Source organism: Epinephelus fuscoguttatus, linkage group LG12 (assembly GCF_011397635.1).
Source record: "Epinephelus fuscoguttatus linkage group LG12, E.fuscoguttatus.final_Chr_v1".
Classification (NCBI taxonomy): Eukaryota; Metazoa; Chordata; class Actinopteri; order Perciformes; family Serranidae; genus Epinephelus; species Epinephelus fuscoguttatus.
In genome coordinates, this window is record NC_064763.1 from 4,565,016 (window position 1) to 4,580,089 (window position 15,074).

Below are 15,074 nucleotides of genomic sequence, written 5' to 3' on the forward strand. Positions count from 1 at the left end.
CCTAGCAGCTATTTGACCATGAAGGCCTGATTCGCGCAGACTCCTCTTAACAGTTGTTCTAGAGATGGGTCTGCTGCTAGAACTCTGTGTGGCATTCATCTGGTCTCTGATCTGAGCTGCTGTTAACTTGTGATTTCTGAGGCTGGTGACTCGGATGAACTTATCCTCAGAAGCAGAGGTGACTCTTGGTCTTCCTTTCCTGGGTCGGTCCTCATGTGTGCCAGTTTTGTTGTAGCGCTTGATGGTTTTTGCGACTCCGCTTGGGGACACATTTAAAGTTTTTGCAATTTTCCGGACTGACTGACCTTCATTTCTTAAAGTAATGACGGCCACTCGTTTTTCTTTAGTTAGCTGATTGGTTCTTGCCATAATATGAATTTTAACAGTTGTCCAATAGGGCTGTCGGCTGTGTATTAACCTGACTTCTGCACAACACAACTGATGGTCCCAACCCCATTGATAAAGCAAGAAATTCCACTAATTAACCCTGATAAGGCACACCTGTGAAGTGGAAACCATTTCAGGTGACTACCTCTTGAAGCTCATGGAGAGAATGCCAAGAGTGTGCAAAGCAGTAATCAGAGCAAAGGGTGGCTATTTTTGAAGAAACTAGAATATAAAACATGTTTTCAGTTATTTCACCTTTTTTTGTTAAGTACATAACTCCACATGTGTTCATTCATAGTTTTGATGCCTTCAGTGAGAATCTACAATGTAAATAGTCATGAAAATAAAGAAAACGCATTGAATGAGAAGGTGTGTCCAAACTTTCGGCCTGTACTGTAAATGCACACAATTCTCTCTACATGTAATCAATACTAGAAAGGCAAAGTTCACTCTCATGACCTCTTCTGGTTTACAACATTGCAGTTACCATTTAAAGAGAAAATACAGACATAAATGCTGTAACAAGGCCTAATGTATGCAATGATTTTTTTTTATCATCATCTTTGGTCTAATTCCCTAATGACATAGGCAAAGCAGTTTGAGACTGAGACATGTCACCGCCAAACAACAGATGGTGTGTGATAAGGGTTAGTGACCTTTGTTAATTCCTGCTGTCATTACTAGCAGTCTAATTGTAGGCATACTCTGAATGCTCGGCCCTCTATTGCTAGTGGTCAAATTATAGCTATTAGTGATCAGCCAGTGACATGAAAATGATGAAGTTGTGATTCACAAATTGTCCATTGTTCATTTACTCATGTAATTCAGTGCAGTAATGCAGGACTTCACAGAAGGAATGCAACGTGCTGTGTTTATTTTATCATCATTGTTGCCAATATGAGGAGTTTCCTGCTGCAGTACTTACTGTCCATTCAGTTTAAGTGGGGTGTTAATTCTCAAAAAAAAAAAAAAAATTATATATATATATATGTATATATATATATACATACACACACACACACACACACACACACACACACAGATAGATAGATAGATAGATAGATAGATAGATAGATAGATAGATAGATAGATAGATAGATAGATAGATAGATAGATACACATATTCGGCCCAGTTGAATTTGTAATTGAACAGCCCTAGCTTACAGCGATGTTAGAGGAACAGTCAGTCAGTAGGTTTAATCCTCTGGGGACGACAAACGTCCGTAAAAGATTTAACGGCATGCAAGAGTTACACTACACAGGCGCTATGTTGTAAGGCTGAGGAATTCATCAGTCAATTTTTTGATATTGTAATATTAAATTTAGGAAATCATTATATCGTAAGTGTTGTCTTTTCCTGGTTTTAAAGGCTGCACCAATTCAAATGATGCAATCTTCCAAACTTACCAGACTGTTTAACTGTTCCATTATTTGCCTGCACTCAGGTAGTCATTATATCTACATTACTGATGATTATTTATCAAAAAATCTCATCATGTAAATATTTTGTGAAAGCACCGATAGTCAACCCTACAATTTTGTCTTATTATCAATATTGATATTTATATTAATATTGATATTTGATTTTCTGCATATCACCCAGCCTTATTATGTAGTGCAGATTTTGTCACCTAACTGTAAAAAGACCGTGGTGACCACAGCCCATCAAGTGCAGTCCCTATCCCTCTATTAAAAATCACTGACTATTCAAACATATTGATATGCAAAGTAGGCAATACTGTCTCGGCACTTCATGGCCAGTGCTTGGAGCACCCAGCAACAGCATTCAACTTTCCATGGACTCTCTAACACTCTTCTACAGTGTGTCTGAATGCCTAGGTGAATGTCAGCAGTATGCAGCCATAACATGGACAGCAAAAAAAAGTCGCAATTTGTAAAGCTTGTTTTGCTGAAATATCAAGAGGGCATTTAATCAACACAGAGCTTATCCACTACAAACTTAATTTACCACCTGAAAGCGCGACAACCTGAGCAGCATGCATCTGTGACAGTGCTCTGAGTGTGCACCAAAGTTTAGCTGGGACAGTGTCAAAACTATGTTTGAGTTTTCCTCTTCATGGAGCCTTTTATCAACATTATATTCACACAACACACACACACACACACACACACACACACACTGCAGTAGCATATCTCTTAAAACATCTGTTCCTTATTTATTTTTGCTGCACTCATATCACATGAGTCTGGCAGTCTTCTTTGCTCTAGCTAAGAACTAACTGTAATGTATTTTGCTAATTGGAATGTCCACTGCAGTTTGTATGTAGAAACTTGCAATATACCTGGCACAGACAGCGTGTATTTCCCGTTTGAATGCTTTATTGTATTAGTGATTATTTTTACATGGAATACCTTGAAATGTTGCTGTTTGTTGATTCAGGAAGTCAAAGTCCCATTCATTCCTGACTGCTGCAGAATCATCTGACCTGGGAGTAAATACCAACTGTGAACCTTTCTCATTACATACAAAAGCTAGATGCTCACCAGAGCTGTTTACATAGCTCTGCAGCAGTGTGTCACATTCTACGTCACCGACAGGCCTGAACACAGGTTAGTAAACAGTAGAAAGCAGCAAGGAGGCTATTGAGAAAATTAAGGTGGTTACTTCTTTTTGGTGGTTAATTCTCTCACTAATTCAGTCTCTCTTTAAAACTTGGCGCAGACTAATTTGGAATGATGCTTGAGAGCTGCTTGGACAGTATTTTGTGGTGGCGCCTCACTGCATCTCGATGGTTAAGAAGCTAATATTAGCACGTTTACGTGGTTGCTGCGTTTCCATCCCTGAGGATTGGAGCCGGGGCTGATAAATACCTGTGACTACTTTAGAGTCATTTGACATAGGTGTGAAGGCCGACTGTGAACCCTTTCCTTTGCATACAAAAACCAGATGCTAAGGCTGTCTGTCTACACAGGCTGCATAATGACAGCAGAGACAGCGGCATTAGCAGAGCAGCAGCAGCTTCAGTCCTGCATCAGTATCACACAGGGTGTGTTCAGGTCATAACTGCAATTCGATTGTGATTCTTGGGATCACAGTACAGTTCAAAATCAGTTCAAAAGAGGATTCAGTGAATGCGCTACCAGAGTTATTTGTGCACGTGTTTATTTTCTGTAGCAGACATGCTTGTCTCAGGGTTGCACTGTTCACATAATCGCTGAAGATTAAATTGTTTGAAATATCTGCAATAATTTTATAAACATATTTTTAAAATTTTAAAAACATGTTCCCACACACTTTTCTTTTTACCAATGATTCACTTAGACACACCAGTTGGCTTAACTGACTATACCTTTCATTGTAATAGCATGAGAAAGTCTTTCCTATATTACTGGAGTAATGCCCTGAGACAGTCCCCTTCTATAAGCTACATATCGTACCAGTCATTTCAAGCTCCTTTCTCCACATTTTGTTTGATAAATGATTTTGAGAGACAAATATTGCACTAAATTATTTCCCTAAGCAGCATCAGCCTTGGTGTGTGTTCTGAGATCCCCTGTACTCACTAAATTTTCACTACCATCTGTCAGACTGTGACATTTACACTGACACAGTGTTTTTTTGTTTGCTGAGGTGAGGTGAGGTAGAACTACACTCAATCTGTAAATAAAAAACAAGGGATATCCGACTGTGTATGTACAGTTGCAATCAAATTTATTCAACCCCCATTGCTTATTAGGCTTATTGGCGAAATATACAATTTCTCAGCTGTTTACAATAAACAAATTACACAAGAACTGTTTAAGTAGTTCATTGAAACTAATATTACAAGGGTTTTGATCCAAATTCAACACAAAATGCTACTTTTAATGACTACTGCAGTCTCAAAATTATTCAACCCCTTCATGACAAGCATCTTCAGTACGTAATAGAGCACCCTTTTGCTGTTATGACCTGCTGCAAACGTGATGCATAGCCAGACACTAGCTTCAGACAACGTTCCTGAGGAATCTCAGCCCATTCCTCATGGGCAATGGCCTCCAGTTCAGTAATATTCTTGGGTGTGCGTTTTGCAACCGCCTTCTTCAAATCCCACCAGAGATTTTCTATGGGGTTCAAGTCAGGCGACTGTGACGGCCACTCTAGAATCTTCCATTTCTTCTTCTGAAACCAAGCCTTGGTGGACTTTGAGGTATGCTTGGGATCATTATCCTGTTGGAAGGTCCAATGACGCCCAAGGTTCAGCTTCCTCACAGACAGCAAGACGTTTTTACCTAAGATTTCCTGATACTTGACTGAATCTAGGGCTGCAGCTATCGAATATTTTAGTAATCGAGTATTCTACTGAAAATTCCATCGATTAATCGAGTAATCGGATAAAACATATTTTTGTTTAGTTAAAGAGCAATTATAAATATACATGAGAAAAAAAAGACATTTCACCTAATAATGAACCATTGGTTTCCTTTTTTAGACAATCAATGCCTTTATTTTTAGATGAGCATTGTTTAGAACAGTCAACAGCAATTGCATCTCAGAGAAAAAATAAAATAGAATAGAAACAAAAATAGAAAAAAAATAAATAAATATAATAAATAAATAAAACACAACTGTAAAATAAAATAACTTTCAACTTAGTGTATTCTTCTAAGTACCAAAAACATTTCGCATTAATAAAAATAGAAAAAAAATACTTTGGCTACAAGTAACAGAATTTACAGGCATAACAGTCTTCTCCTTTGGAATTCTTTGTGGCATATAGGAGGCAAAAACATTTGAACTAGAACGAGTCCATGCATCAATAGTTCCACACATTTCTGTTGTGAGTGCAATATGCAGAAGAATCAAGGCAAGGGCCACACCTTGTTATCTGTCTCTCTCATGGCATGTGTGTGCAAACCTTTAAAGGAGCACTTTATTGCAGTGAAGGAAGGTAAGCATATCAACATGCTCAGGGCTGAGGCTTGCCCTCTTCTTTGATACAATGTTACCTGCAGCTGAAAACAGACGCTCTGATGGCGTTGATGTGGCTGGAATACACAGCAGGGACCTTGCCAGCTCTGCCAATGTTGGATACCGTGCTGCGTTCTTTTCCCACCAAGTCAGTGGATTCTCCTTCTTGGAAAGGGGATGTTCTCCAAAATACATGTAGACCTGTGGAATAAGTGTGACAACAATAATATTAAAAATGTTTTATTTATACAGTATTTTGCACTACTTTCAGTTGTATTACGGTCATTATCTGTAGTACATTTCTATCATCATTATTGTGAAAATTGTTTAAGAGCCAAAATTAAAAAATAATATTTCCTTCACCTCCTGATGTACAGCTTGGAGTAACTGCTGCTCCTCATCTTGTTCTTCGTCACTGGTGGTGGAGTCTGAGTCAAGGAATGATGTAGTCGTCTTGGCATGTGCTGCTGGTGGGGAGTCCTGTGCTGTGCTGTCTGCTCCATGTTTACTTGCAGTGGGCTGCCTCACTTGCTGTTTGGCTGCAAGTGCCATGGCTCGTACTGCGCTTTGGACTTTGACTACTTCCTCAGCAGCCAAGAACCTCAGTTTTCGAAACCTGGGATCCAGAGCAGCAGCAAGTAGGGTGATGTTTGGAGATTCAGGAGTAAACTCAAGTAGTCCTTGCCATCTTTCTGTGACCTGTTCTGTTGCATGAGTCTGGAATGAACTCACAGGTGCAGTCTCAAGTTCTGGACTCTGTATGTTCTTTTTAAGTTTGTGCACAAGATGTGGAAGTGCAGAGAGTGTGACATAGTGTTGTCCACTCAGAAACACTGTGGCTGATTCAAAGGGCTCAAGGACCTGGTTCAGCTCCTCAATCAGATTCCACTGTTCAGGTTTCAGGTCCAGGTAGTGTTTCCCTCTCTGGGTCACTGCTGGGTCGGAGAGTGTGGCAGTCACTGGCCATCTCTGTTCGTGTAGCCTGGACAACATGGCATAAGTGCTGTTCCAGCGTGTGGAGACATCTTGCACCAGCATGTTGTCCTTACAGCCCATTTGTTTCTGCTTGTCCTTCAACTTGGTGCATGCCAGTTCACTCTTTTAAAGTGTTCGACAAGGCTTCGCAGCAGCAACACACTTGGAGATAGCCTGGTGGAATTTCAGTGAGCTTTGCACAACCAAGTTGAGGGTGTGTCCTGCACATCTCACTGATGCCCATCCGTGTCTTCCTTCCAAAATCTTTGCTGCTGCTACGACATTGGCACCGTTGTCGGGACGACAGCCTTGATTTTCTTTGCTGGAATGTCAAATTTGGCAATCACCTCCTCAATCCACTCTGCAATATTTGCAGCTGTGTGTCTCTCCTCAAGGGCATCGTCAGGAGTGGGACACCATGTTCCAGTTCTTCCCAATATAGTGGCATGTCACCCCCATATAAGCCTCCGTTGAGATGCTTGTCCAAATATCAGTAGTGAGTGCAACGCTGTCGGTCTCTTGTAGAGCCTGCTTCATCTTGGCTTTGATGACTTTATACTTTTTCTCCATCTGTTTTGTGAAGAAAGTTCTTGATGGAAGCTCGTACTTGGGGTGGAAGGTTGAAACCATTGCTTTAAAACCACTATCCTCCACCATGCTTAGTGGGCGCATGTCTGTGACTATCATGTTTAAAATGCTATTTGTAAGCTCAGCTGCTAGCTCAGGGCTACATGATGGCGCTTTGTAGATGAATTTGTCCATGCGAGACTGTGATGATTTACTGAAAAAGAAGAGAAATAATAATTTGTTAACTGATGTTACTAAGACTAAATGATATAATACAGTAGGTTGGGTTCATGGCTGTGCATTTAAAAACCCTGAGCTTACACCAGTTGACCAAATTCACTGCCTTCACTCAAAAAACTAAGGATCTTACCAAGAAATTTTCTTATTTCTAATCTAAAAATGTCATTACACCTGATAACACACATCACTTAAAAGGTTAGGTGTTTTTCCCACGTGTTTCAATTGAACTTTCATTTGTGTCAAGCAAATTTTAAGTTAGTTAGCTAGTTCAATTTTAAGTTAAAGTCTTGATAAGATTTAGAGTTTTTGCAGTGTTCAAAATAAAATTATGATACCTGCTGTATTGGAGCACATTAGGCAGCAGTGCTACTTGATGCTTTATCCATCAATGACTACTGAGCTAAAATTGACAACTACCCAGTTAGCTTTATTATGTTTTTATTTTTCACCCTCATCACTCTACAGCGCTGTGTTTTTACAGATTAAATAAAGCCTGTATGAAAGATTAGCCACGCGCATCGACACGACAGTAGTCATAACGACTAGAAACCTAGCCCTCCGCAGGGCTAACGTTATGTTAGCAAGGTACAGTAACGTTAATCTCATTAATTAGCGCTACGTTAACTTAATTTTACCTTGTCTCGGGTGACGGTCCTCCGCTCTCGGAGTAAACAGGATGCCTTCGGTGGAGATGCTGCAGCATTGAAGACGTACTGTTGTGGTATGCAAGCGCTGTCTTACAGTGAATACATGCAACAGTGTTCACCTTGGTGTCCAGCTTGAAATGCTCCCACACTTTTGACATTTTCTGCCTTTTCTTTGTGCCTTTCTCGTCCCTTTCGTCGCCTTCTTCGTCGTTACCTCTACATTCATGGTTAAAACCAAACATATCCGCCGCCTCTTCAGTCTTCCTGTACGTGCGTGACGTCAGCGCGTTGTGCCGCATTAAAAGTAGTCCGGGCGAAATACCATGCTTTGAGCTGGCAAAATTAAACGATTCCTCGAGGCAGAGAAAATTGCTCGATCATTTTTTGTAATCGAGTTACTCGAATTATTCGAGGAATCGTTTCAGCCCTAACTGAATCCATCATGCCCTCCACACACTGCAGGTTTCCAGTGCCAGAGGCAGCAAAGCAGCCCCAGAGCATCACTGAGCCACCGTCATGCTTCATTGTAGGCAGGGTGTTCTTTTCAGCATATGCTTCATTCTTCTTCCTCCAGACATACCGCTGTTCCAAAGGCCCGAAAAGTTCCAGTTTTGTTTCATCGCTGCGCAGAACAGAATTCCAAAACTTCTGTGGCTTATTTATATGGTTTTGAGCATAATGGAGCCGACGTTTCTTGTGCTTTTGGGTCAGTAGTGGTATACGTCTTGGAGTCCGGGCATGGAGCCCTTCGGTGTTTAGTATGCGTCTTATTGTACAAATGAAACCTCAGTGCCTGCTGCCACCAAGTCTTGCTGCAGGTGTTTTGCAGTCACTCGAGGGTTTTTGAACACTTGCCTCCTCAGGAATCTGGTGGCAGCCGCTGATAGTTTACTCTTTCTGCCACGTCCAGGTAGTGTAGCCACTGTTCCTTTAACTTTGAACTTGTGAACTATGCTTCCGACTGTATCTCTAGGAACATTCAGAGCTTTTGCTATCGTTTTGTATCCTTTTCCTTGTTTGTGCAAGGCAATGATTTCTTCTCTGAACTTTTTGGACAATTCTTTTGACTTAGCCATATTTCTAACATGCAATCAAGCGTCACTCTCAACAAAACCCTAGCCAGTCCAGGTATTTATGTGTTCTGTCTCAAGCACACCTGAACTAATGAAGCCCTTGATTAGTTGCACCAGGTGTGCTTGAAACAGGGGGTTGAATAATTGTGATTAGTTGCATCAGGTGTGCTTGAGACAGGGGGTTGAATAATTTTGAGACTGCAGTAGTGATTAAAAGTAGCAGTTTTGTGTTGAATTTGGATAAAAAATCATGGTAATATTAGTTTTATTAAACTATTTCAACTGTTCTTGTCTACTTTGTTTATTGCAAACAGCTGAAAAATTGTACATTTTGCCAATAAGCCTAATATGCAATGGGGGTTGAATAATTTTGATTGCAACTGTATTATGATTTGACGATTGGACTCACGGTTCAGGCATAAGAAGAAGAACTTTGAGAAGTCTCATCTCCATTAAGTTGCTGTCTGCCCCTCCTCACTCTACTACTTCACCTTCTTACACACTTAACTCAAGAACCTTGAAATATTCTGCTGTACTGGTATCATTCTTTTCAATAACATTCAAACTAATTAAACCTATTTCTACATTCGAGAAATTCCATCAAGGTATTCTTAATAGGGATGCACCGAAATGAAAATTTGTGGCCGAAGCCGAAGCCGAATAATATTAAACGCTTGGCCGAATACAGAGTACCGAATAGCGAATATCGCTGTTTAGTTTTTCATTAGTTTTTGCAGATGAACCCCCTCCAGATTAGTGTTGTCACGGTACCAAAATTGGATCCCACTGTACGATATCAATGAAAATATCATGGTTCTGAGTAGTATCATGATACCACAGCGAAAATGAGGCAGATGTGCCTTTTGTCATTTATGAAAAGATAAATCACTTTTCTATAATACATCAATGATATTTCAATGGAATAAATTACTTATTGACTTATTCATACTTCAAAAACAGCATCAATCAGTGATTAACACAGGGGGGATCAAAATAAAATAAATAAATAAAATAAGAATCAACCAGCCACCCTCCTCCTCTGACAAGTAAAGAACAGTCCCTAAAGTGCGGTGAGGTTTGTGGGCCGTGAAGGGCTCATTTCTCCTCTGACACGTCACATACCTGTGTTCGGCTTGCTCGGCTGTTCAGGGACTTCTGGGCAGTCATGACGCCAAGAAGAGGATATTATTGGAGCCGTATTCTCCGTCGCCGGTAAGCCAGTGGCCGCCGTATTTAACAGGAATACATTACTGTCTGTGTCTGTGACCCCCGTTCAACCCACAATCGGTGGGATTCGCCTTTCGTTTCTACTGGTGGTTGAAATCTGTAGGCTGCTCACACAGCGTGCTGAATGATTTAAGCCTATTTTGTGCGCTCAAAACTATTTTTAGTTGCAAATGCGGTGATGGGCGGATCGCCACACTGCCGACATTTTACTCCACGCGTCACGGTACGCTGTTTGATTGCGTTATCAAAATCGCACCGCTATTATTCGGCCTTGCTTTTAACTTATTCCACCAAATACCGAATGTGTGTTTTTTTGCAATATTCGGCCGAATATATTTGGTTACCGAATATTTGGTGCATCCCTAATTCTTAAAGGGCCAGTGTGTAAAATGGGTTGAAAACAGTGACATCAGTGGTCAAATTCTAGATTGCAGGGCTCACTCGCTCACCCCTCCCGTCGGGTAAATGACGGTGGCCTTGAAGGGACAAAAAGCCTTGCGCAGACATGAATTTTTCAGGAGTAGGTCTATCTAGCGACGAGGTGAATGTTTATTTAGAAATCTAAACCATGTTACGATATTGTAATGAATCCCTCACGAGCAGGAGACCAGAGTAGCGTTCGGGAAAAAGGCCAGTTTATTTGAGCACTCCAGAAACTCCGGTAACACTCCAGGGGGTAAAAGACTCCGTCTTCTGGCGTAACACACACACTTCATACACACATACTCGTTTACGATACCTAGCGGGCACCCCCTCCCCTCTCTGCTCCACCAGTCTCCAGCTCGCACACTGACTGACAGCGTAGCCTGTAAACAGAGCTCAGCTGTTTATTTAGCCTAGCAATATCTCCGGACTATAGTAGCTGCAATGGACGACTTTGAACACGATTTTGAGTTTGAGTTTCTTGTAGCGGACACAGACCCAGAGCCATACCTGTTTGAGCCGGAGTACACAGATGAGGAACTCCATGTGTTTGATGCTGAGCGGGCGAGAAGAGAGGCTGAATGCACAGAATGGGATTCGGTGCTACTGCTACCATCGTTGGGGAGATATATCATCAGGAGGAAAAGCGCCGCAGAGAGTGCATCACAAGGAGTGAAGTTGCGTCTTCTTTTCCTCGCAGATGACGGTTCGGGTTCATTCTCTCCTGTTGCGTGGTAAGTGTGGTCCATTCGCAAACTTTATAACTAAAAAAACTTTTCACTACTCTCCATCGACGAACTACTAACACTCTCTGCTGTTTCCTCCTCCTTCTTCATTCCTTGCGCTGTCTTTGTTGGTTTATTTATACACGCGAAACGCGTTCTCTGGCTGGCTGGTATGTTCACTCGAGCTGCCTTACATACATGGCGGCGCAAGATGGCGACCTCTCTAAAGCAAGGCCCTTGCTATATATATATATATATATATATATATATATATATATATATATATATATATATATATATATATGTGTGTGTGTGTGTAAAAGCATAATTACAAGGCTACGAAAACCAAACAAATTTTATTTTATAGCGATTATACACTTGTATAAACATATTAATGGGTAGAATATTCAGATTCAGATTCAGATTGACAATAAACCATGCCAAATATTACACACTGGCCCTTGGTCACAGCTACATTAAACTTTGACCCTTGACTACCAAAATCAAATCAGTTCATTGTTGAGTCCAGGTGGACATTTGTGTTTGAATTTGAAGAGACTCCCTTGAAGCATTCTTGCATTCGTGTTCACAAGCATGGGATGGACGCACAGACGTGCGGACAAACAACCCGAAAACAAAATGCCTCCAGCCACGGTTATCAACAGCACAGAGGCATAATAAAATCAACCAATAGTATAGTACAGTATATTTATCCAATGTGGAGCAAATATTCACATTGTTCACAATTCAGTCACTTCACATTGGCACACACTGCTCACTGTAAAAGCATTTTTGGATTATCACACCACCAATTGGGCAAACTGGTGGGGACTCGATCAACCTCAAAATATTGTTTGCTTCATTGTCAAACAGATGAAAAGCTATTTTTCTACCAGACTGGTGATCTTCAGTGATGTCAAATGAAATCATGAGTTGTGTCCACTGTGAGGCTGACCTCATCTGAGTGATGTAAGATTACTGTGAGACAGACACTAACACCAAAGTGTGAATCATCCCCGGGGATCACTTCATTAAAATATTATTTGTGTGCAGCAGGAATTGGTTATCCCCTAACACACACACACACACACACAGAAGTATGCAAAGGGAGCCTGAAAACAGATCACATCCTTTTTTTTCCAGTTTTAATTGATTATCTCGGCCTGAGTGAATACAAGACTGGCAGGAGAGACAATCCAAGGAAAATTAAGATACACTTGGCCTTTACTAAATGCATCACAGTAAAAAAATTACTGACCTTGAAGCTGATTTGGAAGCTCTGGGTAATGGTCCTGATAATTAGCAGGCTAAAATCTGATAAGGTACCAACTCACGACAGCTCACTGTGGGCGACCATGCTTGCTGAATTATCAGAGAAGATAATGCAATAGAAGGCAAAATGTGGATTGAAATTACTAAAATGAAAAATGAGAAGACTCGAGAAGCAAAAAAATGACAGCAGGTGCATTTATATGCACTCTAATGATGCAAGTGTAATAGTTTGGCAAGGCTGGTTATTTGTCGCGTAATCATCTTCATCTTCAGAATGAGCTTAACTCAACTGACAGAGCTGGGTTACTTTTCAGTCTTTTAAATGACTCTTGCTGCATACACTGCTTTGTGTGGTTGCTTCCACTGTTTCAAATCTTCACACGCACACATAGTCACACAATGAAGCGGATACAAAATGGTGTGTTTGAAAAAGGAGCAGCTTGGTAAGTGGCAGTGAGAAGAATGAAACGTGTTTATTGAGGCAACAGCAAAACCCTCTCCATGTTAAAACAATACCACGAGTAACAGGAAATAAATGACAGTGGTCTGTGAAACCATCAGTTTATACATTTACATACCCATTACCTGTCAGCCACATATTCATCCACACCTTAAGATGAGCAAACATAATTCAACTTCTGTAAACACAGGTTACTGGCAAAGTAATGTCACTGCAAACTATGGAAATGCCTTAAATGAGCTGTTACTTCAATGTGGACATTCACATATCAGGTTTATATATTTGTGCAAGAGGACTGAAAGGTAGTGAGCGCAGTGACCAGTACCGTCATTCAACCTCTTTCATATGCAAAGAGTTCAGCTATTTCAGGTGTGAAAAAAGCAAAGAGCAAGGCTGCATGTAAAATATGCTGACAGTCCATGTTTATCAGCTGACACAAGTGTACTAACCAGCAGAGGGCCGTGTTCACTGTAAACTGCAGTGAACAGTGTCATCTTGCAGCAGAAGACTCAACTTCTTAAAGCATGGGAACATATTCTTAGTGGTTTAGGGTTGAGCAGAATGTGCCTCAGAGGCAAAATGGAGCATTTAAAAATGTAAATGTTCTTTATAATAGATATAGTGCTACATCAATATGCACACCTGCACTGTTGTTGTACTTTTCATACTGCCACATGATGAATAAAAGCCACTGAAAGAGCCAGACTGTCCATTAGTGGAGCTGAGAGGATTTTTCTCTGTGCTGTTCCACTTCTGGTACACTCTGGCCAATCCTCTTGAGAAATCATTTAAATGCATTTTTTCACACAAATACATACAAAGTGAATACATCACTGTTTGACCGTCAGTCAAAACAGTATAATGGGAAACATTACTGGCTCATGTAGAGATATAAGAAGCCTTCTGGCAGGTGGAAGCTTAAGTTAAAGCTATACTATTAATAGAGCTGCACCTCTTGACTAACCTAACAAATATTTCTTCGATTAGTCGATTAATCTGACAACTTAATTGTCATTATTCTCAAGTTTTTTGTTTTGTTTCTTTTTTTATTACTAGGTTAATATAACAACTGAATTACCCAGAGGTATGGTGGTGCAGTGGTTAGCATTGTTGCCTCAAAGGAAGAGCGTTCCTCGTTCAATCCCGAGGGGGTGGGGCGGGGCCTTTCTGTGTGGAGTTTGCATGTTCTCCCTGTGTCAGTGTGGGTTTTCTCAACTACTCTGGCTTCCTCCCACAATCCAAAGACATGAAAGAAAAGTTAAAGCAACACTTTCGGACCAAATGCAATCATTGGTCTGAATTTTCCTGTCTGTCTTCCCCACGTGGAGGCCTCCGACTGACGCAACCGCTAGCATAGCATCTACAATTAATCGTCTGGTGATCGTGATTACGATTTTGAGGTCAAACAATTTCCAAACCAATGAAATCGAGGGTAAACGATTTTTGGTCACGGACGCCTGGACATGTTATTTTGTCTTCTACGGAGGCTGCGCACGTGGAATACTGTTGTTTCTTTTTGCTTGCAGTATGTGAAATGTCATTTCGTTTTTGTGCTGCGCATAAATATGACAAATAAAGAAGTTTAGTTCAGTTCATAACATTATGTATGACAACACAGTTGCTAATGTTAGCCTACTGTAGCATAGCCTCTGAAACATTAACGCTATCTTCTTTGTGCATTTCTTCTTAACTAGTAACGTTAACGCTACTATCTAATGTTAGCACTGTAACCTTATTCTAAAACTGATCAGTCATCACTGAGTCCGATTGAGTTTTAAACTTCGGGGTTGCGTTTGTAACTAGACTTGCACTGATTTATCAGCAGTGCTTGGAACCGGGCCAGTTTTCACGTGATCAGCCATGACCTGCGACCGGCCAGTCAGTCTAAAATATGCAGATTTAAAACGCCGGTCAACTTCTTGGAGTGCCGCATGATTGACATTGTGTAACATTAGCAGCGCACACACATGCACATGTGCAACTCACGGCTTGGGCGATGTGAGGAAGTGAAACATGGGCGGCTTCTCACCTTAATAATTCACATACACACATCAAAAGAGAGAAGGAGAAAGTTGTTAATTGTCCGTGTTAAACTGAACTGTGGAGCTGTCACTGCTGCACTGTGCCACTTGAAACTGACGAGGTACGTGTCTGCTTGCCGAAGAT

At 40.9% G+C, this 15,074-nt stretch overlaps 2 protein-coding genes across 5 annotated transcripts in view; both read right to left on the reverse strand.

The window, feature by feature from the left end:
- Nucleotides 1-15,074, reverse strand: part of arhgap32b (Rho GTPase activating protein 32b) — a 198,347-nt gene that overhangs the window by 133,897 nt on the left and 49,376 nt on the right. The gene's annotated exons all lie outside the window — the stretch shown is intronic.
- Nucleotides 4,932-6,371, reverse strand: LOC125898009 (E3 SUMO-protein ligase ZBED1-like). The gene is made up of 2 exons (XM_049591606.1): nt 5,663-6,371; nt 4,932-5,500 (listed from the first exon to the last, which is right to left on the reverse strand). Exons 1-2 carry the CDS (start codon nt 6,353-6,355, stop codon nt 5,249-5,251), a joined length of 945 nt encoding a protein of 314 aa, XP_049447563.1. The 5' UTR covers nt 6,356-6,371; the 3' UTR covers nt 4,932-5,248.